General features: G+C 38.8%; 1 protein-coding gene across 5 annotated transcripts in view; it reads left to right on the top strand.

Moving 5' to 3' along the window:
* Positions 1-26,253, top strand: part of CDK13 (cyclin dependent kinase 13) — a 137,445-nt gene that overhangs the window by 62,320 nt on the left and 48,872 nt on the right. For 3 of the 5 annotated variants that reach the window (XM_005549747.3, XM_005549746.4, XM_065542087.2), the window contains exons 6-7: positions 22,794-22,983; positions 24,775-24,831. In XM_005549747.3, the coding sequence (XP_005549804.1) occupies positions 22,794-22,983; positions 24,775-24,831 (247 nt within the window). Of the gene's footprint in view, positions 1-22,793; positions 22,984-24,774; positions 24,832-25,250; positions 25,307-26,253 lie in introns of all 5 variants that reach the window. The other 2 variants (XR_012432523.1, XR_012432524.1) reach the window with 1 other exon arrangement.

Raw genomic sequence — 26,253 nt, 5'->3', positions numbered from 1 at the left:
AACAAAACGTTAGCATCAACATAAATGTCTCAACAATAGAGAATTGTTGAACAGAACTATGGTATATTATTACTAGAGAATGCTATGTGGATTATATACATTGTGTAAAAGTTAAATTATAAGGGAGGTTATTCACAGTGTTTACAAAGGACTAGGTAAAGTTCAATCCAAAATTTTGTTAAAATTTATTCCAGGAACACAAGAAAACTTTTGAGGGTGATGGATATATTCACTGTCTTAATTATAGCCACAGTCTTAATGGGTACATACCTATGTGAAAGCTATTTAAGTCATTCCCTCTAAATACGTGCAGCTTACTATTGTCACTTAATACATCGAAGCTGTAAAAGAAAATTTTCTGTTAAAATGTAACAAACTTAAGCTAAATTATTCAGTTTATTACTTTAAGAAAGAACCGGCTGAGCGCAGTGGCTCAGGCTTGTAATCCCAGCACTTTGGGAGGCTGAGGTGGACGGATCACGAGGTCAGGAGATCGAGACCTTCCTGGCTAACACGGTGAAACCCCGACTCTACTAAAAATACAAAAAAAATAGCCAGGCCTGGTGGTGGGCGCCTGTAGTCCCAGCTACTCGGGAGGCTGAGGCAGGAGAATGGCCTGAACCCGGGGGGGCAGAGCTTGCAGTGAGCCAAGATCTCGCCACTGCACTCCAGCCTGGGCGACAGAGCGAGACTCAGTCTCAAAGAAAAAAAAAAGAAAGAAAGAAACAACAGGATGTATATTTACGTATGTAGAGAGAGATTTGTTTTAAGGAATTAGGTCACAGAATTGTAGGGGCTGGCAAGTCTGAAATTTGTAGGGCTGGCCAGCAATCTTGAGTCTGAAGGTAATCTGGAATCAGAATTTTTTCCTTTTTGGTGGACCTCATTCTTTTCTTTCAAGGCCTCAACTGCTTGGATGAAGCCCACCCACATTGTGAGGGTTCATCTTTTCTCCCCAAAGTCTTCTGATTTAAAAGTTGATCCCATGTAAGAAATACCTTCATAGCAACATGTAGGCTGGTTTTTACCAAGCAACTGGGCACTATAGCCTAGCCAAGTTAGCACATGAAATTAACCTTCAAACTGTAACAGGATGATTTTGGCAGAATAACAAAATATCCAACTGAGAGAGTTTTAACCCACATGGGAATCTATTAGCTTACATGAGAAGAGACCCAGAGATAAGGGCAAGGTTTAGCATTGGTTGATTTAGTGGCACAAAGATGTTATCAGAAACTCAGTGTATGCCATAATGCGTGCTTCATTCTCATGCTTGAGAATTTGGGTAACGGGAACTGAATGATTTTTGCACTTTCATGAAGTTTTTTGTTATTTGTCTCTGGCTTTAAATGTGTTTTCTGAAAGTGAATTGGAATTTTACACGTATGTTCTAGATTTAATATAAATGATAAACTTTCAACTTTATTTATTTATTTTATTTTTTTTGAGACCGGGTCTTGCTCTGTCACCTAGGCTGGAGTGTGATGTCACAATCTTGGCTCACTACAACCTTCACCTCCTGGGCTCAAGGGATTCTCCTGCTTCATCAGCCTCCCAAGTAGTTGGGACTACAGGTGCATGTCACCATGCCCAGTTACTTTTTGTATTTTCAGTAGAAATGGGGTTTCTGTGTGTTGCCCAAACTGGTCTCCGACTTCTAGACTCGAGCAATCCTCCCGCCTCCGCCCCCCAAAGTGCTGGGATTACAGGTATGAGCCACCGCACCTGGCCCAGATTATTTTATCACCTCTTGTTATTTCTGTAGCAGCCACTTTACCAACCAGGATTCCTTTATTGCTACTTTCATACTCCTTTACTCTTCAGTTTTGAACCTCTTCCTTTCCCTCCTGCTGTTCCCCCGATGTATTTCGTTGCCTAAGAAAGGCTAAACTGGCATGCTACTCCTAAAATGTTAACAGTGATTGCATTTGTCTTAGAATGTTATTGAGGTTACACATACTTCTTGCTACACTTTCGACTCTTATAGCAGACACTACATTAAATGATGGCAGTTCAATGGAATATTCATAATTAAGCTAAATAAAAGTTGCTTAAACATAACAAATAAGCTTTTAAGATGGTAACATTATAGTTATAGGTGAAATACTTTGTAGGTAAAATTTTTAAAAAGCAAGGTAACTTTTAAGGTTAAGATTGCTTTAAATATATTAAAATGTAGGGCTGGGCGCAGAGGCTCATGACTGTAATCCCAGCACTTTGGGAGGCCAAGGCGGGTGGATCACGAGGTCAAGAGATCAAGACCATCCTGGCCAATGTGATGAAACACCATCTCTACTAAAAATACAAAAATTAGCCAGATGTGGTGGCGGGCACCTGTAGTTCCAGCTACTTGGGAGGCTGAGGCAGGAGAATCACTTGAACCTGGGAGGCGGAGGTTGCAGTGAGCCAAGATTGCACCACTGCACTCCAGCCTGGTGACGGAGTGAGATTCCGTCTCAAAACAAAAACAAAAACAACATGTATATAAAGTTTTAAGTCTGAAATTCCCAAAGATCAGTTCATATGCTTTCTTAGAAAGAATAATTTTGGCTGGGCGCGGTGGCTCATGCCTGTAATCCCAGCACTTTGGGAGGCTGAGGTGGGTGGATCACTTGAGGTCAGAAGTTCAAGACCCGCCTGACCAACATGGTGAAACCCCATCTCTACTAAAAATGCAAAAATTAGCTGGTGTTGTGACACTTGCCTGTAGTTCCAGCTACTTGGGAGGCTGAGGCAGGAGAATCGCTTAAATCCAGGAGATGGAGGTTATGGTGAGCTGAGATTGTGCCACTGCATTCAAGTCTAGGAGACAGAGACTGTCTCAAAAAAAAAAAAAAAAAAAAGGATATAGTAATTTTGTCTGTTTCGATAATTTGCTTACACATAAACCTCCAAAAAGTTTTTGAAAATATCACTAAAAAAGTAGAACCAACATACTTTTCTTTGAAAACTAGTTAGAAACTTATCTAAAAAAGTAGTGTTTTATTTAATTAAAATATATATGTATAATGCTTACTATGGGCCAGAGACTGCTTTAAGCTATTTACAAATATTCAGTTAATCATCGTAACAAATCTATGAACGATAGAGAAGGAAATGAGGTACAGAGGTATAGGAAAAGTTAGAATTTTTGTCACGCACTAAATATGTGAAAAATAGCAACTCCAAATTTTCTTTTCAAGCAGATAGTCATTTCTGTTGGTTTGATTTCAACAGGATGTATAGAATCTCATTATTTATCAAGGTATATTTATGGGAAAATGTGTTTAGAACTCAGATTTTCAGGCACGATGCACACCTATTCTCACTCCCAGTTGTGATGTCATTAAGTGGATTTTTGCTCTTTATACTCCTACCACCTTTCATGTTGAGGGCACATATTTACTTAGGCAGCTCACTATCACTAGTGGCCTTAGGGCCTGAAATTTGGAATGGAAAAGAGCCAGGAGGTCTTAAGTTTTCAGTTTGAAAGTTGGAGGACCGGAATTTTCTTTGGGCCTCTTTTTGGTGTAAACACCTCTGGGTTTGAGATATATATTTGGTTTCATGTCGGCACAGTGACCAGATCTTTCTCTTTTGCCATTTCAGGAATTGATCTAGTTTTTCTTTTCATTGCTGCTGCCCCCATCAGCCACAAACTTCTTGTAATGTGCGTGTATCAATTTTTAGGTTTCCTACCACTGACATTAATGAGAAATGGAAGAGTATAGGTCCCTTCTCTTCCAGTACTCATACTACACCTTCTACCTTCAGGCATATTTTTTTTCATATCTCTTCTACAGTTTATGGCTTTGGGTTAAATAGAAATGTTGAAATAAGATCCCTGAATACTTTTAAAAGAAATACTGTAACAAATGCTTGTTGAGCACCAATTATATACCATTGTTCTAGGCATTTGGAATAGACAAGGTCTCTACCCTATGTTGTGTCATAATGGCTGAGGATTGGGGCTGGAGTGGGGTTAGGGGAATAGAGGAAGTATCTTTTTTTTCTCTCTGTCCCAAATTGAACCAGGGTCAAAGGAGAGTAGAGGAATGTCCTGATCCACCCCCATTGATACTGTATGACTTGGGACTCTAATGTTAGGTTAATTTGCTTACTCCTGTTAGAACTAGAATTGTTTTCTAACAATTACAGATTAAAGGTAGACCCATAGGAAGAAATGGGTTTTTTTTCTTTTTTCTTTTTTCTTTTTTTTTTTACAGAGTTAGGCAGAAATGGTTTTGAATTTCATATGAATGTCCTGAAAACTTTGCAGATAGTCTGATTCTTTTACTTGTTTTCTCAAGTAAAGATCAGTGCAATTGTTGCAGCCCTTAGTTTTACAGTCAGAGCTGTTAAATCTTGTTTCTGAAATTCTCTTCCTTAGTTTTTTCTGTTGTTGAATTTGAGAAAGCAGAGTTCTAGTACAATTTATACCCAACCTTTTTTTTTTTTTTTTTTTTTGGAGACAGGATCTTACTCTCCTGCCCAGGCTTGAGTGCAGTGACGCTATCTTGGCTCACTGCAACCTCTGCCTCCCAGGTTCAAGAGAGTCTCATGTCTCACCCTCCTGAGTAACTGGGACTACAGGTGTGCACCACCATGCCCAGCTAATGTTTGTATTTTTGGTAGAGGAGGTGAACTCCTGGCCTCAAGTGATTTGCCCACCTCGTCCTCCCAAAGTGTTGCGTTTATAGGCGTGAGCCACCGTGCCCTGCAAACTTCTGATTATACATTTTCATAAGTATTTGTGGTTGAAATAGATGATTTTCTGAGACTTTGGTCAGAAAGTTTATACCTCTGACATTTTGTCTTTTGGTGTCACACCTGCCCTAGCCTTGGATTGATCTCTTAATACTAAAACTGCTGGAGAAAAATCATTACAGCCATCTAGGTTATTTTCTTCTCAGATTTATGGTCAACAAAGATAGGACTTCAGGGCTACCAAAGTATCCTTTTATTTGTCCTTAGTGAGCTCTGTCTTCCATTATGCAAAGCAAAGATTCTTGTCCAGCTTCTATTTCTTTTCTCTTAAATAGAAGATATTGCTTTATTATCTGCAGGGAAAGTCACACCAGCCAAGAACTCACTCTCAGCTTTTAACTTTCAATGTATTTACCTCACTCTGTACCCGTTTTATTCATTTATCTCAGAGGAGGTAATAATTCTCTTTCCTACTTGAAGCAGATTCCCTCAAGTTCCTAGGTACTTTGACGTGTGTGTTACCTCTTCTGCATTTTTAACTGCTTCCCTCTCCACTCACTCCTTACCTTCAGCACTAACCCTACCCACATATTTCCTGTATTAAAACAAAAAAACCTTTCTCCAATTTGAGTCTGCTTTATGGATTATTACTCTGTCTTACTATTTCTTTTTGCTGCCAGACTTTGTGAAAGAGTAATCAGTAAGTGGATGCCAATTGTACTGCCTCGCTTTGTCATTCACCTGTTGGTCTGAATTTTCTTGCTACTTTATAAAGATAAGGACAGTGGTAATTTATTGCTAAAAGTAATAATTTCTCAGGTTTTCTTAGTTGACTTGGCCAGCATTTATTATGTTGACTTGCTCTTAAAACTTCTGTCTTTTCTGAAACAGTTCTATTCAGGTTTGCTTTCTCTCTCTCTGGCTGTTGCTTCATAGTCTTTCTCAGTGGTGTCTACTTGGTGGTGGTCTTTTTCTTCCAAGATATTTGTAGCTCTGTGTTTTTTTTTTTTTTTTTTAGACAGAGTTTCGCTCTGTTGTCTAGGCTGGAGTGCAGTGGCATGATCTCTGCTCACTGCAGCTTCCGCCTCCCAGGTTCAAGCGATTCCCCTGCCTCTACCTCCTGAGTAGCTGGGATTACAGGTGTGCGCCAGCATGCCTGGCTAATTTTTGTATTTTTAGTAAAGATTGGGTTTCACCATGTTAGCCAGGCTGGTCTCTAACTCCTGACTTCAAGTGATTCGCCTGCGTTGGCCTCCCAAAGTGCTGGGATTACAAACGTGAGCCACCGCACCCAGCTATAGCTCTATGGTTTTTTAATCATCATGTCTCTGTGCCATTACCTTATGAAAACATTCCCAGATCTGAGCTTCAGATAGCTACAGCTATTCACTAGATATCTCCATGTTCATATTTCACAAAGGTATCTCATCATGCCTCTGACCGCTGTCAGCCTGCTTGCTCTTAGTCCTGCTTTAAATCTCAGCTTAAATATCTCTTCCTAATAGCTCAATCAAGTTTTATCTTTTGGGCTACCACTGCATGTTTAAGCCTATCAAAGCATTGTAATACTACAGTTACTTTATTTACGTGTTTGTCTGCAATGGTATTAATAAATTTCCAGCCTCCTGATGTGAACAACTCTTATTTGTCTTTATACTTGTAAACAATAAACTTCTGTTGTTTTGTTGAATAGTCTCACAAAGAAAAAATTCCAAAATAATTGATAGAGTATAGTTTTTATAAAGTTATATTTTAAAAATTACTTAAATTAGTATTTGTAAATGTAAACTTGTAGTTTTTTGATCCACTTTCACCATTGCTGTTCCTTGTATCTACTTCCAACTTTTGCCAACTTACTAGTCTTAACAGGTAGGATATATATTAATTCAGAGAATTTCTAGAATGGATAATTGAAAGTTGATTGGACATTCACAGCCTTTTTCTTGAGATGAGATTTTCTTCCATTAGGAATAATCTAATTGAAGAATTTTAAAACACATTTTTATAAATAGTGCTACCTTGCTTTCCATAATGTTTTGGTCATGTGTGAACTTTTATTTTGGAATTAGTAATAAGTGAAAACTTTAGTTTGATCTAAACCAGTGTGCCATTGAATTTATTGTTTATTTTATTGGTGTTCTTTCCCCTTTCTTGCCTTATATGAACACTTAGAGAAGAAAATTAAGAAAATCAAATGCTTTATTCTCTCTTAGTTTTAATGCCAGTTCTGCTAACAGGTATTTTTCTATGTGAAGCAATTTTTTTGGTTGCCAAAATAAGCCAAGGTTTAGATTCTTACTGTCTGAAGTAGTGGATAAGGACACTCAGGGTCAATTCTTGGTTCTATCTGGCTGTCTTTCATTGCACCCCCCACCCCTTTTGCTCTGATTCTTTCTAACCCATGGTTAGCAGTCTCAAAAGCACTAGTGGCATCTCTTTTAAGTACTAAACATAAGTACTAAACATGTGGGGAGAGTATTTCAGTAGAAGTGGTTATGGCCACTATACCTTTTCTAGAGAACAAAAGTACCTCACCATTGAAATTAAGAGAAAGAAATCCTGTGTAAGAATACCATTTAGGCCAGATGTGGTAGCACACGCCTGTAATCCCAGCACTTTTGGGAGGCCAAGGCAGGAGGATCACTTGAGCTCAGGAGTTTGAGACCTATCTGGACAACATAGCTAGACTCCATCTCTAAAGCAGTAAAATACATTAGCTGAGCATGGTGGCACATGCCTGTAGTCCCAGCTACTTGGGGAGCTAAGGTGCGAGGATCCCTTGCTTGAGCCCAGGAAGTCAAGGCTTTAGTAAGCTGCGATTGCACCACTGCACTCCAGCCTGTGCAACAGAATGAGACCCTGCCTCAGAAATAAATAAATAACAATCTACCATTTAAAAATAATTTGAATATGTTTTTCTTACTCTTCCCTTAAATAACCTAATAAATAACCATAAAATTTCTTCACTTTGTCTACAAGGACTCTTTACTTGCAGCAGTTTTTGTTCCGGTTTTTCCTTGAAATAGCCAAAACATGCTGTTGGAAAGACAGATGGTAGATTAAGCAGATTTCATAGACCTCTGCTGTGATTGTAATTCATTTCCTTTCCAGCCTTCATTTTAAAATGAAAATACTAGGAGAAAATTGGGAGTGCAGTGGCATGATCTCGGCTCACTGCAACCTCTGCTTCCTGGGTTCAAGCAATTCTTCTGCCCCAGACTCCCAAGTAGCTAGGACTACAGGCGCATGCTACCACACCCAGCTAATTTTTGTATTGTTAGTAGAGACGGGTTTCACCACATTGGCCAGGATGGTCTTAATCTCTTGACCTCGTGATCTGCCCGCCTTGGCCTCCCAAAGTGCTGGGATTACAGGTGCGAGCCACCATGCCAAGCCTGAGTTGACTTTTTACCAGGGTTTTTACAGACCTGTTGGTGGGGCAGATACTTAACAATCTACTCAATGAAAAGGATCAGAAATGCAGATAACACAATTATTTATTCCCCTGGTGGTGGTCTCACTGAGTCTTATTTGCTTTGCCTGTGAGTTTAGAACTTATTGTTTCCAAATTTTATTGAATATAAATCTCTTGTATTTTAGGGACTTTTAAAGTATAAATTCCTTAATATTTTTCTTTTCAAAATAAAGTTCCTCTGTAAGAAGTACAAATGAGTTTACTATGATGATAGTAATGCAAATATATATATATAAAATATATGTAATAATGCAAATATACATAAAGAAAAAAATTAATTTCCCATTTTCTCTTGCCCCTTTTTGCCAAATCCAGTGTTAACAGCTTAGTATGTATCATTTGTACTACATTAAAAAAAAAGGGAAACAGAAATGGAAAAATATATTAGATATATGGTTGACCCATGAACAAGATGGGTTTGAGCTGCATGGGTTCACTTATATGCAGATTTTAAAAATAAATATATTGGAAAATATTTTTTTGGAGATTTGCAACAATTTGAGAAAACTCAGATGAACCATGTAGCCTAGAATTTTAGAAAATTAAGAAAAAGGCTGGGCGTGGTGGCTCACACCTGTAATCCCAGCACTTTGGGAGGCCGAGGCAAGCGGATTGCTTGAGACCAGGAGTTCAAGGCCAGCCTGGCCAACATGGCGAAACCCCATCTTTACCAAAAAATACAAAAATCAGCCTGGTGTGGTGGTGGACACCTGTAGTCCCAGCTGCTTGGGAGGCTGAGGCAGGAGAATCACTTGAATTGGGAGGCAGAAGTTGCAGTGAGCCGAGATCATGCCACTGCACACCAGCCTAGGTGACAGCAAGACTCTCCGAAGAAAAAATAAAAATTTAGGCTGGGTGCAGTGGCTAGCCCCCATAATCTCAGCACTTTGGGAGGCTGAGGTGGGTGGATCACAAGGTCAAGAGATCGAGATCATCCTGGCCAACATATTGAAACCCTGCCTCTACTAAAAATACAAAAATTAGCTGGGCGTGGTGGCATGCACCTGTAGTCTCAGTTACTCAAGAGGCTGAGGCAGGAGAATTGCTTGAACCTGGGAGGCAGAGGTTGCAGTGAGCTGAGATTGCACCACTGCACTCCGGCCTGGCGACAGAGCGAGACTGTCTCAAAAAAAAAAAAAAAAAATTAAGAAAATGGTGTCTCGTGAATACATAAAATTACATAAAATATATGTAGATGCTAGTCTGTGTCTTAACTGTCATTGGGAAGGCTTCTCGTCAACAGTAGGCTATTGACTGGGCACGGTGGCTCAAGCCTGTAATCCCAGCACTTTGGGAGGCCGAGACGGGCGGATCACGAGGTCAGGAGATCAAGACCATCCTGGCTAACATGGTGAAACCCCGTCTCTACTAAAAAAAATACAAAAAAATAGCTGGGCGAGGTGGCGGGTGCCTGTAGTCCCAGCTACTCGGGAGGCTGAGGCAGGAGAATGGCATAAACCTGGGAGGTGGAGCTTGCAGTGAGCTGAGATCCGGCCACTGCACTCCAGCCTGGGCGACAGAGCGAGACTCCGTCTCAAAAAAAAAGAAAACCAAAAAAAACAGTAGGCTATTAATAATTAAGTTTTGAGGGAGTCAAAAGGTGAACATGGGGTTTCAACAGTGTGGGGGACCAATGACCCTAACCTCCAATTTGATCAAGTCTCCCTTTCTCTCTGTCTATCTCTCCCCCATACATATATATACACGCACACATATATACACACACATATATATGTATAGGGAGAGAGAGAGAGAGAGAGAGAGAAAATATTTTTTTTTTTTTTTTTTTTTGAGACAGAGTCTCGCTCTGTTGCCCAGGCTGGAGTGCAGTGCCATAATCTTGGCTCACCACAGCCTCTGCCTTCCAGGTTCAAGCAATTCTCCTGCCTCAGCCTCCTGAGTAGCTGGGACTACAGGCTTGCACCACCATGCCCTGCTAATTTTTTGTAGTTTTAGTGGAGATGGAGTTTAACTCTGCTGGCCAGGCTGGTCTCGAACTCCTGACGTTGTGATAAACGCCCGCCTTGGCCTCCCAAAGTACTGGGATTACAGGCATGAGTCACCATGTCTGGCCTAAATTAGAGTCTTACTGTCTGAAGTAGTGGATGAGGACACTCAGGGTCACTTCTTGGTTCTATCTGGCTGTCTTTCATTGCACCCCCTACCCCTTTTGCTGTGATTCTTTCTAATCCATGTTTAGCAGTCTCAAAAGCGTTAGTAGCATCTCTTTTAAGTGCTATGTGGGGAGAGTATTTCAGTGGCAGTAGTTGTAGCCTCTATACATTATATCTTTTCTAGAGAACAGAAGTACCTCACCATTGAAATTGAAAGAGAAAAAAGTATGTATATATGGGGGCATGGAGAGAGAAAGAGAAACAGTCATTCAGGCAGTCTGGCATGCAAAGACACAGAGAATCTGAGAGTGACACAAAAATCAGCAGAATACTTTTTCTGCTTTAAAAGTCCTGTGTTCATCCTTCCCCACCCCTGCAACTCTGGCAACCACTGGTGTTTTTGTTTTTTTCTTTAAGACAGTCTTGTTCTGACACCCAGGCTGGAGTGCAGTGGTGCCATCTCAGCTCACTGCAACCTCACCCTCCTGAGCAGCTGGGATTACAGGTGTGCACCACCATGCCTGGCTAATTTGTATTTTTAGTACAGATGGGGTTTTGCAGTGTTGGCCAGGCTGGTATGCAACTCCTGATCTCAAGTGATCTGCCTGCCTTGGCCTCCCAAAGTGCTAGGATTACAGGTGTGAGTTACTGCACTCTTCCACTGATTTTTTTTTTTTAACTTTATCCATAGTTTTGCCTTTTCCAGAAAGTCATCTAGTTGGAATCATACAATATGTAGAATATTCAGATTGGCTTCTTTCACTTAACAGTATGCGCTTTAAAGTTCCTCCTTGTCTTTCTGTGGCTTGATAACTCAGTTTTTTTTTTCACTCAAAATATTCCATTGTATGGGTGTACCACAGTTTGTTGAACCATTCACCCACTGAAGGATATTTTGGGTACTTCTAAGTCTTGACAGTTATGAATAAATATTTGTATGCAGGTTTTTGTGTTAAGTTTCAGCTCCTTTGGGTAAACACCAGGGATTGATGGATTATATATGGTAAGAGAATGTTTACCTTTTAAGAAACTGCCAAACTGTCTTCCATACTGTCTGCATAAGCAATAAATGAAAGTTTGTGTGGTTTCACATTTTTGCCAGCATTTGGTGTTGTCAGTGTTTTGGATTTTTGCAATTCTAATAGATATGTAGTGGTATCTCATTGTTGTTTTAATTTGCCATTCTCTGATGAAGTATGATGTTAAGGCTGGGTGCGGTGGCTCATGCCTGTAATCCCAACACTTTGGGAGGCCAAGGTGGGTGGATCACTTGAGGTCAGCAATTCAAGACCAGCCAGGCCAACATGGTGAAACCCAGTCACTACTAAAAATACAAAAATTAACTGGACGTGGTGGCATGTGCCTGCAGTCCCTGCTACTTGGGAGACTGAGGCAGGAGATTTGCATCAACCTAGGAGGCAGAGGCTGCAGTGAGCCAAGATCATGCGACTGCACTCCATCCTGGGCAACAGAGTGAGACTCTATCTCAAAAAACAAAAAAAAGGAAAAAAAGAAAAATATGATATTAAGCATTTTTTCATTTGCTTATTTGCCATTGGTATATCTTCTTTGGTGAGATATCTGTTCAAATGTTTTGCCTTCTTTTTTTTTTTTTTTTTTTGAGACGGAGTCTCGCTCTGCTGCCCAGGCTGGAGTGCAGTGGCCAGATCTCAGTTCACTGCAAGCTCTGCCTCCCGGGTTTATGCCATTCTCCTGCCTCAGCCTCCCGAGTAGCATGTGCCACCTCGCCCGGCTAGTTTTTTGTATTTTTTAGTAGAGACGGGGTTTCACCGTGTTAGCCAGGATGGTCTCAATCTCCTGACCTCGTGATCCGCCCACCTCAGCCTCCCAAAGTGCTGGGATTACAGGCTGTAGCCACCGCGCCCGGCCCTTGCCTTCTTTTTAATTGGGCTCTTTATTTTCTTTTTTCTTTTTTTTCTTTTGGAGACGATCTCACTCTGTCATCCACGCTGGAGTGTGGTGGCACAGTCATGGCTCACTGCAGCCTCAAACTCCTAGTCTCAAGTGATCCTCGTGCCTCAGCCTCCTGAGTAGCTAGGACTACAGGCACACACCACCAAGCTCGGCTAATTTATTATTATTATTATTATTATTATTATTATTTGGAGAAATGGGGTCTTGTTATGTTGCACAGGCTAGTCTCCAACTTCTGCCTTCAAGTTATCCTCCTGCCTCGGCCTCCCAAAGTGCTAGGATTATAGACGTGAGCCACCATGCCCAGTAGATACCAATCTCGCAGTCTGACTTGTCTTTTCATTTTCTTAGCAGTGTCTTTTGAAGAGCAAAAGTTTTTCTTCGGTTGTTTTGTTTTGTCACCCAGGCCTGGAGTGCAGTGGTATGACTTTGGTTCACTACAATCTCTTCCTCCCAGGCTCAAGCGGTCTTCCCACCTCAGCCTCCAGAGTAGCTGGGACTAAAGGCACATGCCACTGCACCTGGCTAATTTTTGTATGGTTTAAAAAATATTTTTTGGAGAGACAGGGTTTTGCCATGTTACCCAGGCTGGTCTCGATCTCCTGGGTTCAAGCGATCTGTACACCTTGTTCTCCCAAAGTGCTGGGATTATAGACATGAGCCACTGCACCTTGCCAAAGAGCAGAAGTTTTAGATTTTAACACTATCCAACGTATTAGTTTCTTCTTTTCACATATTGTGATTTTGGTGTCTTATATAAAAAGTCATTGCCAAACCCAAGATCACCTGGATTGTTTCCTGTGTTCTAGAAATTTAGTTTTGCAGTTTACACTTAAGTATGTGATCTGTTTTGAGTTAATTTTTGTGAAAGGTATAAGTTTTGTCTCTAAATTCATTTTGTTCACGTGTCAGTGTCCCCTTGTTTCAGCAGCATTTGCTGAAAGGACTATCCTTTCTCCATTGAAGTGCTTTGACTCCTTTGTCAAAGATCAGTTGACTATTTTTTTTTAAAGGATGCATTTCTGAGCTTTTGTATTCTGTTTTGTTAGTCTAGTTATCTGTTTGTTTTTTTTTCCCCCCCACTGATACCGTACTGTATTAATTACTGTAGGTTTATGGTCAGTCTTAAAGTTGGGTAGTGTCAGCCCTCTACCTTTGCTCTCATTCAATGTTTTCTTGCTACTCTGAGTCTTTTATTATCTATATAAATGTTAGAATCAATTTGTTGATAATCCACACAATAACTTACTGGGATTTTGATTGGGATTGCTTTAAAAGGATATATCAAGTTGGGAAAGAACTGACATCTTGACAATGTAGAGTCTATGTGCATGGAATTTGTCTTCATTCCTTTGATTTCTTTCATTAGAGTTGTGTTATTTTTCTTATATAGAGTACTTGGGATTATACATGTGAGCCACCATGTCCAACTAATTTTTGTATTTTTAGTAGAGGTCTCACCATGTTGGCCAGGCTGGTCTCGAACTCCTGACCTCAGGTGATGCGCCCACCTCAGCTTCCCGAAGTATTGGAGTTACAGGCGTGAGCCACCATGCCTGGCCTGAACATTGTCCTTTGATTCTTAAGAGTTTCCATTTCTCTGCCTTTGCATTTTGTTCACCTTTTTTCCATTAGAGCTTTAGGAATATTAATTAGAGCTTCTAAAAAAATTAGTAGTCTGATAATGCCAATATTTCTGCTGTATCTAAGTCTGACTCTGATGCTTACTTTGTTTCTTCAAACTGTGTTTTAGCATACTTTTAAATTTTTCATTGAAAGAAGTAGTACATGGTTTATAGAAGGAACTGAGGTAAATATGCCTTTAGTGTAAGGTTTTGTGTTTATCTGGCTAGAGGTTAGGCTATGTTCTCTCTTTGCTGTACCTATAAGTATCAGAGGCCAAAATTTCCTCTAGTGTTCTTTTTGTCTCCCCTGTTGTCTTTTGGTTTCTCTGGAATTTCTTAAATAAGGTCTGAGGTGTGCAATTTGTTTAGTTGTATTCTCCACTTAGTATACAGGAGCTGTATTTATATAGTGGTAAGGTGTGGAGGGAGGGAAGTGTTCTATAGCCTAAAGATTTGTTCTCAGTCTTTTAGTGAACCTGTGCCCCTAGACTGTAGTCTCCACAAGTGCTTCTGATGTTTTGGTTTTTCCCTGAGACAGGAGTGCTAGAGGATGCTGGTATATTGGGTATTTCATTACCCTGAGTCTAAGGCTAGAATGCTCTGGAGTTGAATATTTCCCTTCTAGATTGGCAAGGCTTTGGTGGAACCCTGGTAGGTTAGGCTCTGATAAATAATTTCTCTTGAAGTCAGGCCTTGTTAAGGACAGAATGCTCTGGGCATATTTCATCATAACTACATATTTTTTTCTGATCTTCACTATGATAATCTGGAGGACTTCTGGTTATTAAAAACTGACAAAATGTGGAGGCCTCTCAGACAGGGTCCTGCTGTAGTTTTTAATTAAAACTTGTTCACACTGAGCCTCCAGCTTGGTTTAGGCTTTCCTACCTTTGTAATGGTTCCCAAGGAGATTTCTGCAGTTGTAAGTTGTGGTTCTCTGTATCCTGTACCTGCCTGCCTCTCTCTAATTTTGTGGGCAGTGGTGTGCCCTGTGACTCCAATTTCTGTGATAGCTCTAAGAAGAGTTGTTGCTTTTCACCTTTTCTTTTCTTTTCTTTTGAGTGTGGAATGGCAGTTTTTAACTCCTTAAATTCCAGACCAGAAACAGGTAGTCCCCAGGGCTAATTTTTTTTTCCCATAATTTACTTTTTAAATTAAAGATTATAACATATCTCTAGCTGCATAATATACTACAGTATGGATATACTAGATTTATTCAACCTTTTGTTTATTGGTGGACATTCAAGTTTTCTCAGCTTTTTTCCATTATAAATAGTACTGCTAAAAATATTCTTGTACATATATATTTGCATACTACTGCTGTTATTTCTTTACATTTACTCTTAAAAGTGAGATAGCTAAGTCAAAGGATATTTGTATTTTTAATAATACATATTGTCTGATTACTTTGCCCAAACGTAGCAGTGTGTGAGTATCCTTTCTTTGGCTATTACTGCATGTTGTCAATCTGATAGAAGAGAATGATATCTCATCATTGCTTTGATTAGTACTTTCTTGAAAACTGGTGAGGTATGGAGCATCTTACATATATTTATTAACATTGTAATTTTCTCTCTGGATTCTTTATTTGTGGACATTGGCATTTACTTTCAGTTGGGTTATTTGCTGTTCCCCTTATTAATCTGAATATTAGGCACAATTGATAATGTTTCTTAAAATTGTACTTCTTTTAGAAAAAGTTAGAAAATTGCAGCATAAGAGAAAGTAAAAATCACTTATCTGTTCACACAGATAAACTCCTCTTAGAGTTTTGATACTAATATTTTTCTAAGGATATGTATATATATCAAATTTCCTACCATAATGAAATTTTATGTGGCATGTTATAGTTCCACCACTACATTACATATGATTTTATTAATTTTAAATACAATATAGGAAAAATATGAAGCAATATAAAAATGTTTTTAAAAACACAGATCATGACTTATTCAGTTGATTACATGACCCACAGTTTGAAAACCATTGCCTTAAACCAGGGTTTCCCAGCCCCCAGGCCATGGACAGGTACTGGTCTGTGGCTTATTAGGAACTGGGCCACACACAGCAGGAGGTGAGTGGCAGGTGATCGAGTGAAGCTTCATCTGTATTTACAGTGGCTCCCCATAGCTCCCATAACTGCCTGAGCTCTTCCTGCTGTCAGATCAGTGACAGCATTTGATTCTCATAGGAGCCCAAACCCTATTGTGAACTGTGTGTGTGAGGGATCTAGGTTGTGTACTTCTTATGAGAATCTAATGCCTGATGATCTGTCACTGTCTCCCATCACCCCCACATGGGACCATCTAGTTGTAGGAAAACAAGCTCAGGGCTCCCACTGATTCTACATTGTGGTGAGTTGTATAATTATTTCATTATGTGTTACAATGTAATAACAATAGAAATAAAGTGTACAAGAAATGTTATGCACTTGAATCATCCCAGAACCATCCCTCCACCCACCCAACCCCCATCCCTAGTCCATGGAAAAATTGTCTTCCATGAAACTGGTCCCTGATGACAAAAAGGTTGGGAATCACTGCTTTAAACTTAAACTTGGCTTACACCTGTAAGCCCAGCACTTTGGGAAGCTAAGGCAGGAGGATGGCTTGAGCTCAGGAGTTTGAGACCAGCCTGGGTGATATAGTAAGACCTCGTCTGTATAAAAAATTACAGAAATTAGCCAAGCATGGTGGCATACACCTTTAGTCCCAGCCACTGGAGTGGCTGAGGCAGGAGGAGGAGCGCTTGAGCCTAGGAAGTAGTGGCAAGATTGTACCACTGCACTCCAGCCTGGGCAACAGAGTGAGACCCTGTCTCTAAATAAATAAATAAATAATATATACAGATACACACACATACATATATATATAAAAAACCTTGATAAGTAAAAACCAATTTTAAAATATAGGAACATAAAATTTATCTCTTAATTTAATAATTTCAAACCTTCTAAAATTTTATTTACGTTTTTAAAAGACTCATTATTACTAAAATATTCAAACATCTAAAAGTAAATGAGGTCAGGAGTTTGAGACCAGCCTGGCCAACATGGTGAAACCCTGTCTCTACCAAAAGTACAAAAATCAGCCACGTGTGGTGGCAGGCACCTGTAATCCCAGCTACTCTGGAGGCTGAGGCAGGAGAATCGCCTGAACCTGGGAGGCGGCGGTTGCAGTGAGCTGAGATTGTACACTGCACTCCAGTCTGGGTGACAGCGTGAGACTCCGTCTCAAAAAAAAAAAATTAAATTAAAATAGGGCCGGGCGCGGTGGCTCAAGCCTGTAATCCCAGCACTTTGGGAGGCCGAGGCGGGCGGATCACGAGGTCAGGAGATCGAGACCATCCTGGCTAACACGGTGAAACCCCGTCTTTACTAAAAAATACAAAAAACTAGCCGGGTGAGGTGGCGGGTGCCTGTAGTCCCAGCTACTTGGGAGGCTGAGGCAGGAGAATGGCGTAAACCCGGGAGGCAGAGCTTGCAGTGAGCTGAGATCTGGCCACTGCACTCCAGCCTGGGCGGCAGAGCGAGACTCCGTCTCAAAAAAAAAAAAAAAAAAAAAAAAAATTAAATTAAAATAAAATACAAAAATAAAAGTAGAGGAAATAATATAATGAACCCCAGTGTCCCCATCCTCCACTTTTATAGCGAACACATTTTGCTAAATTTATTTATCCCTGTCTACTTAAAAAAATAAAATAAAATAAAAAACTCCTAGATTATTTTTAAGTGAATCTCAGGCTCATTGTATTATAAAAGTTAGTCTTTGATTATAGAGAGACAATAGATAATGAAATTGTAGTTATATTTAAAAAGAAAAGAGACCTTATAGTTAACAAAATTAGCCATAATTTTATGTCATCTAATGATCTACATTCACGTTTACCCAGTTGTCTCAAAAATGTTTTTTATAGCTGCTTTGTTTGAACCTGCATGCAAACAAGATGTGCATGTTATTCATGATTAATTAGTATTTTAAGTCTCATAATTTATAGTAGCTCTTCTTGCCTTTTAAACATTTTATTCCTTTTTTTTATTGGAGAGTACACTGCATTTTCAATTTGGCCAAATGCTTCCTTTAGGTGTTAGTTAGCTTGTTCTTCTATCCCTCTTATTTCCTTTAAATAGTAATTAAATTTAGAAGTTTCTTTAGATACAAATTCAATTCTTTGGCAGTTGTACTTAAAAGGTTATGGTGGAAGCTGCTATATCTTGAAGTTTCTGTGGGCAGAAATTTGGGAGCATCTTGGCTTGGCAGTTTTGGTTTGGGGTCTCTCATAAGATTGCAATGAGATGTTAGCTAGGGTTGTAGTCATTAGAAGGCTTGACTGGGGTTGGAGAATCCACTTCCAAGGTGGCTCCCTCACATGGCTAGCAAGTTGTTCTCTTGGTGGGAGATCTCACTTATTCTTTACATGGGTCTTCCACAAAGTTGCTTAAATATCCTGACAGCCTTGGCGGCTGGCTTCTCCCAGGTTGAATGATCTAAAAAAGTAAGGTAGATGCTGCATTGTCTTCATGACCTAGTCTTGGAAGTCACATTATTCACTCTCCAATATTCTGTTGGTCACAAGGACCATCCTTGAATCACTGTGGCATGGCATGGATGCCAGATAGTGAGGATCATTCAGGACCCTTTTGGAGGCTGGCTACTGTCAATGATTTCAATTTCAATTTCAGAGTACATGATTTATACATCTTTGACCTTATCTTTCTTGTAAACTAAAAGCCTTGGTTCCTAAAGTATTAACATAGCTTGTTTTGTTCTACCATATACATGTAATAATTTCAAAGTAACAATGCTAATTTTAATTGCCAACAAGACTACTGAATGCAGTTTAAGATTTCTAAGTGATTCCTTTTGTCCTTAAAAAATATACCCCCCAGCTGTATATAGTCAGTATACTGTTTTGTAGACAGTTTATGTAACCAATTTGATAAACATAAATCCACCTAAATGTGGATATGTTTCTAGTTTTTTAGGGATTGCTTTTTTCCCCCCTTTTGATTTAATGATGTATTTTAATTATATAAAACGTGTACTTGGTTTCAAACTCTAAACTATAAAACAGGTACATTCAGAATAGTGTCACTTCCATTCCTTTTTTCTTGTTCTCTCTCTTACCCATGGGTAACTATTTTAAATGTTTGTTTCATCCTCCAACATTTCTTTTGTACATATTCACCTTCCCCTTTTTTTTAATAAAAAAAAGGTAGCAATGTTTTAAGTGCTCTACTCTACCTTTTTCTTTTCATTTAACCATACATGCTGAAGTTTACTCCATGTAAGTAGACAAAAATCATTCTCTCATTTTATTGCTTAGAGGCACTGCACTGTGTGGATATACTATAGTTTATTCAGCTACTTTCCTAGTGATAGATGTTTTCATTGTGTAAATAATGCTGCATTGGATAGCCCTTTGCATACTTCATTTTGTATTTTGGCCAGTGAATTTTTGGTACAAGTTCCTAGAATTGGGATTGTTAAGTCGAAGGGAAATGCTGAATGTGATTTAGCTAGATATTGCCAAATTTCTCTCCAGAGGTCTTGTATTTGTGTGTTTCCACTACCAATGTATGAAAGTGTTTCTTACAGCTTTGTCAATAGTCTCTGGAGTTCTACTTTTGGATTTTTGTCAATTTAGTATTTTGGTCAAGTTTTAGTTTGGGAAATTAATTAATTAATTAATTAATTTTGAGGCAGAGTTTCATTCTTGTGCCCAGGCTGGAGTGCAATGGCATGATCTCGGCTTACCGCAGCCTCTGCCTCCCGGGTTGAAGCAGCTCTCCTGCCTCAGCCTCCCGAGTAGCTGGGATTACAGTCATGCACCACCCCATCTGGCTAATTTTGTATTTTTAGCAGAAACAGGATTTCTTCATGTTGGTTAGTCTGGTCTCGATCTCCTGACCTCAGGTGATCCACCCGGCTTAGCCTCCCAAAGTGCTGGGATTGTAGGCGTGAGCCACTGCGCCTGGCCATAAATTTTTATTACGAGCAAAGTTAAGCTACTTTGCATTCACTTAGGGGCACTTTGCTCTTTTTTCAGATGAGCTAATTGTCTCTTTTTCTCACTGTTTTGTAAGGTCGTTGATCTTTTTTCCCCCTAATTTAGAGAGTTTTTATTTTATATATATATATATATATATGAAGAGTGAGAGAGACAGAGAGACACAGAGTCTTGCTTTGTTGCCCAGGCTGGAGTGCGGGAGCACAGTGGCATAATTGCGACTCACTGCAACCTCTGCCTCCCGGGTTCAAGCAATTTGCCTGCCTCAGCCTCCCAAGTAGCTAGGATTACAGGCGCCCACAACCATGCCTGGCTAATTTTTTTTTTTTTTTTGCGACAGAGTCTCTTGTCACCCAGGCAGGAGTGCAGTGGCAGGATCTCAGCTCACTACAAACTCCACTTTCTGTGTTCAAGTGATTCTCATGCCTCAGCCTCCTGAATAGCTGGGATTATAGGCATAAGCCACCATGCCTGGCTAATTTTTGTATTTTTAGTAGAGACAGAGTTTAACCATGTTGGCCAGGCTGGTCTCGAACTCCTGACCTCAAGTGATCCACTTGCCTCAGCCTCCCAAAGTACTGGGATTACAGGCATGAGCCACCGTGCCTGGACTGTAGTTGGTACTAATAATCACTCTGCAGTATAAGTTGCAGCTAATTTTTTTCCAGGTTGCTATATTCTGTTAATTTTGCTTGTAGTATTTTTAGCCATGCAGAGGATTTTTATTTTTACATAGTCATATTTATTACTTCTTGGTATGAATTATTTCTTGATTCCTAGTTGGAACTTTTTTTTCTATTCTTAGATTATTAAGGAATTCTGTGTTTTTTTAAAAGTACTTTTATAAAAATTTAGATAACTGATTCGTTTGCTTTTTTTTTTTTTTTTTTTTGAGACTGAGTTTCACTCATGTTGTCCAGACTGGAGTGCAATGGCATGATCTCAGCTCACTGCAACCTCTATCTCCCAGGTTCAAGTGATTTTCCTGCCTGTGCCTCCCCAGTAGCTGGGGTTACAGGCACCCACCAGCACATCTGGCTAATTTTTGTAATTTTGTAGATTAATTTGCTTTTATGCTGGTGTATAGTGTGAGAGACAGACAAGTTTTATCTTTTTCTGGCTATTCAGTTATCCCAATACCACCAATTAAAAAGTCCATCTTTTCCCCACTGAATTGATATACCGTCTTTATCATATAGTAAAGGTCCATGTGTATGTGAATGTATTTCTGAATTTTCTGTTTTATTTCGTGTTTATTTACCAGCATCACACTTTTTAATGATGGAAATGTATACTGGTTTAATATCTGGTAGAGTGTGTACACATACCCCCTTTCTCTTTCAGGTGTTACTTTGCTATTCTTAGTTACTTTTCTATGTGGATATACATTACAGAAAAGCAACCAATAAGTATCTTGAAAAATTTGGCTGTGTCTAATTTATAAGCTAACATAGGGATAATTAACATCTTTATCATGTTTAGCCTTGCTGTCCATTTGCTCATGTGTACTTTTCTGTCTTGTAAGAGTGTTATAGTTTAAAGGATTTCTCACATTTCTTATGTGAGCTGGGACTACAGATACACACCACTACACCAGGCTAATTTTTGTAGTTTTTGTAGAGAGATAGGATTTCGACATGTTGCCTGGGCTGGTCTCATGTTTCTGACCTCAGATGATCCACCTGCCTCAGCCTCCCAAAGTGCTGGGATTATAGGCATGAGCCACAGTGCCCGGCCATCTTTTGCTTTTTGAATATTGATTTTTCTTTTTTTGAGACAGAGTCTCACTCTGTTGCCCAGGCTGGAGTGCCGTGGTGCGATCTCGGCTCACTGCAAGCTCTGCCTCCCTGGTTCACACCATTCTCCTGCCTCAGCCTCCCAAGTAGCTGGGACTACAGGCGCCCACCACCATGCCTGGCTAATTTTTTGTATTTTTAGTAGAGACTGGGTTTCACTGTGTCAACCAGAATGGTCTCGATCTCCTGACCTTGTGATCCGCCCACCTCACCCTCCCAGAGCCCTGGGATTACAGGCGTGAGCCACTGGGAATTTTTTTTTTAATCTCATACATAATACCTAGCCTTTCCTATTAAATATTACATTGGTTGTTGGTTTCAGAGAGGTACCATAATAAACTTTTAAGAAAGACTCCTGTTGCAAGTTTACCAAGAGTTCTTTGCTCTGTTTTAAAAATTAGGAACTTATCTGAACCAAGTTCAGATGCCTTTTTTTTGTCTTGGTGTTAGTTTTTCTGCTTTTCACAAATGTAATGAATTCTATTTCTCATTCAGTTTGTGTGTAAGTTTCATTTAGGATTTCTGAATCTCTCATAAGTATGTTTGTATAGTTTGTGTGTGTGTGCTATGTGCTGTTTTAGGTTTTTGTAGAAGGACTAAGCTGTTTTTTATAAAATAAAGTTGTAAATTCAAATTATATTGTTTTTCCTCAAATTCTTGCCTTTAGGTACTCTGGAGCTGTATAAACAGAATTAAATTACATGTTTATTGAAGCATTTAGAAGTCACCTAACATCTTTCTTGGCCTGTACTCTTTTTTGTTGTTGTTGTTTTAAAGCAGTTCTTTTACCAGCTTTTAATTTTTTGATAAACTATATTGATTTTATTCAGCTTCTAAGAGACAATTTGATGTCTAAAACATTAATTGCACCTAGAAACTATACAATATGGAGAACAGCAGGGTGATTTTTTTTTTTTTTTAATCGTAACTGTTTTTTGGAGGGGAGAAGAAAATAGGTTAGATGTTTTCGTTGGGATTTATTTATTGATATTATTAAGTCCAGAGAGAAAGGTGAATGTTATTAAAGTAACAAAGTAACACTTCTTTTCAAGGATTAATTCTTCCTCCACCAGCCTTTTATTGTTAAAAATTGTGAATTTATAGAAAAGTTGTAGGAATAAGTTTTTAATGTATTAATTATTCTCATTCTTAGGTGCATTTTATCTGGTGTTTGAATATATGGACCATGATCTGATGGGACTACTGGAATCAGGCTTGGTTCATTTTAATGAAAATCACATAAAGTCATTTATGAGACAGCTCATGGAGGGTCTGGATTATTGTCATAAGAAGAACTTTTTGCATAGAGATATTAAATGTTCCAATATCCTTCTAAATAATAGGTATGGTTATGAACTTTATATATATTTAAAATGAGTTTTACCATGGACATGTACATGGAGAGAATAGCCTGGAAACTGTAGCGGCGGGGAATGTCGGGGATAGTGAGGGTTGAAAGTTACCTATTGGGTACAGTGTCCAACATTTGGGGGATGGGCACCGTAGAAGCCTAACCCCTACTATTACATTTCTAATACCCGTGTCACAAACAAGCACATGTACCCCCGAATCTAAAATTTTTAAAATAAAGAAAAGATACAGTGTTACATGACGTTGCACCTTGATTATGTTAAAAAAATATTTAAAATTTAGTTTACTTTATACAAACTATTTAAAAATAATCAGGCCAGCCACAGTAGCTCACGCCTGTAATCCCAGCACCTTGAGAAGTAGAGACAGGCGGATCACTTGAGGCCAGAAGTTCAAGACCAGCCTGGCCAATGTTGATGAAACCCTGTCTCTGCCAAGAAAATACAAAAGTTAGCCTGGCGTGGTGGAGCACACCTGTGATCCCAGCTACTCAGGAGGCTGAGGCATGAGAATTGCTTGAATCCAGGAGGTGGAGGTTGCAGTGAGCTGAGATCATGCCACTGTACTTCAGCCTAGGTGACACAGCGAGACTCTGGCTCAAAAATAAAAATAAAAATAATCACCAATATTATAGCTTGGGATACCTCAAAAGTTGTGTTAAATATCTGTTAGTGGCCGGGCGGGATGTCTCACGCCTGTAATCGCAACACTTTGGGAGGATGAGGCAGGCCAATCACTTGAGGCCGGGAGTTCGAGACCAGCTGTGCCAACATTGTGAAAAGCTGTCTCTACTAAAAATACAAAAATAAACCCGGTGTGGTGGCACACGCCTGTAATCCCAGCTGCTAGGAAGCCTGAGAAACGAGAATCGCTTGAATCCCAGAAGTGGAGTTACAGTGAGCTGAGATAGTACCACTGCACTCCAGCCTGGGTGACAAAGCAAGACTCGGTCTCAAAAAAAAAAATCCAATAATAGTCTGTAATGCATATAAAATAATACTTAGTTTACTTTTCTGTTTGCTATTTTTCCAAGTAATGTGAATGGATCATCTAATAGCAATATAATTTCAGCTTTAGGCTAAGAATAGATTTTAGAAAATTTTAAAAAAACAGTCACAGTTGTAAAGTGAACTTTTTGGAAGTGTGTACACACACATACACATTCACATATTTAAAACTTATGTACATATTTAAAACTTATGTAAATAAGCTTATATTCGTAACAGCTTATATTTGAACCCTGGTAATTCTCTTGTAATTGGTACTGTTTGTTAATTTAAATAAGGCATGCCTGGTTCTGATTTTAATTAATAGACAGTGTTCTATGCACCTAGCCCCTCTAAAACTGGAGAATTAAACAAATTAAAAGTGATGTCACTTAGTTCTTGTGCACTGTTACCTTGAACAAGAAATTTGTCTTACTGCTAAGTAATAAAAATGATCTCGTTTTATTTTGTTTCCATTGAAGTGTGCTTTTCTAAATAGGAACTGAATAGTAATAAAATACTATTCTAATATTATAATACAGTAATTATAATAATCATATTGCTGTAAGTTTGACTATCCAAGGATTTATTTTTTTGTTTTGTGAATTTATCCACTAGTTGCTTTTACCTGTATTACCTTGATGATATTGAAGTGTGAGCAGAGTTAACGTTTACATAGGTATTTTTTCTTATCAGTTCTAGGCATAGAATATAAATGTGTATTGTCAATTTAGAGTAAATTAATACTTTTTGTTCATCTTGTCTTTTTTCTACCAGAGGGCAGATAAAACTTGCAGATTTTGGACTTGCTCGATTGTATAGCTCAGAAGAAAGGTAAGCATACCTTCAAATGAATATTGTAGATATTAGAGTTTAGTATTTGAAGCTATACTAAGAATACCTTATTGATAGTTTTATTTTTTAAAAGAGAAATTTACTTTTCATGGTTAGTACATAAAAAACTGAAATTTTATACCATATTGGGTTGATTATTGTAATTACAATATTTCACACATTATCTCAATTTAAAAATTGATCTTTAACACAGGTAAAAATGATTTTTAAAAAATGTACATCTTTAATTGTGACTGAAGTGAACTTATACTTAAATTTCTAATGTGTATTCAGATATTAAATATTCTTAATGAAAACCTTTTAAATTGCGTTTTTAAACTTATAAACTTTGTTTTCATTATTATTTTACACAGGTTTTATTGTTATATTTACAGTTCTTTGTTTTTTTAACTCCCTAGAACCCTTTATTTAAACCAACTGTTGTGAGGATGTTCAGTGTATAAGACACAAAAAGGTAGAAATTTTCTGGCTAAAGTTTGAGTATATACCCAACTTGGCTTTCTTTGTGCCTGATGGTAGTGAAATGACTTGTCTTATTAGAACTAATATGGGATTTCAAAATAAAATATTTTTGTGCAATAGTAGGTTTTATGTAAATAAAATATAGAATTAATTTTGCTTAATAAATCTTTAGTCCATTTACTCCATTCCTTTCTTGTCTTTATTTATATATATATATCTCTCTGAAATAATATATTTAAAGAATTTTAAAATTATTTTATGACAATTCTGTCATTTCTTTAGTATCACCATAATTTAATATAGTGAAACATCAGTTGATTGTAGTCTTAGGAATAGATGTTTACTTTCATTTAATCTTTGCTTTTTTCTGGTTAAAGGAATAAACAAAAACTCTCGTTTGAATTTTTCAGAGTAAAAAGTCTATGTTTTTAAATCTTGCAGTGCCTGTAACATAATTCTGGAAAGTATTTTCATTATATAGTGCTCTAGAGTAGAGGTTTATAAGTGATATGTTTTGGATCCACTCAAGTTCCATGAAACCCCTCAGAAAGTGTGCTGTGGGCCGGGCGCAGTGGCTCATGCTTTTACAAATCCCAACACTTTGGGAGGCAGAGGCGGGTGGATCACTTGAGGGTCAGCACTTGGAGACCAATGTGGCCAACATGGCGAAACCTCATCTCTACTAAAAATAGCTGAGCTTGGTGGTGCACGCCTGTAATCCCAGCTACTTGGAAGGCTGAGGCACAAGAATCACTTAAACCTGGGAGGTGGAGGTTGCAGTGAGCCGAGATTGCACCACTGTACTCCAGCAAGACTGTCTCCAAAAAAAGAAAGGAAGGAAGGAGGGAGGGAGGGACGAAGGAAGGAAAGAGAGACAGAGAGAGAGAGAGAGAGAGAAAGAAAGAAAGGAAAGAAAGTGTTCTGTGGATGGGGTTTTGT

This window comes from Macaca fascicularis, chromosome 3 (assembly GCF_037993035.2).
Source record: "Macaca fascicularis isolate 582-1 chromosome 3, T2T-MFA8v1.1".
NCBI lineage: Eukaryota > Metazoa > Chordata > Mammalia > Primates > Cercopithecidae > Macaca > Macaca fascicularis.
Note: the sequence above shows the minus strand (reverse complement) of the source record. Positions and strands in the feature narration are given on the sequence as shown.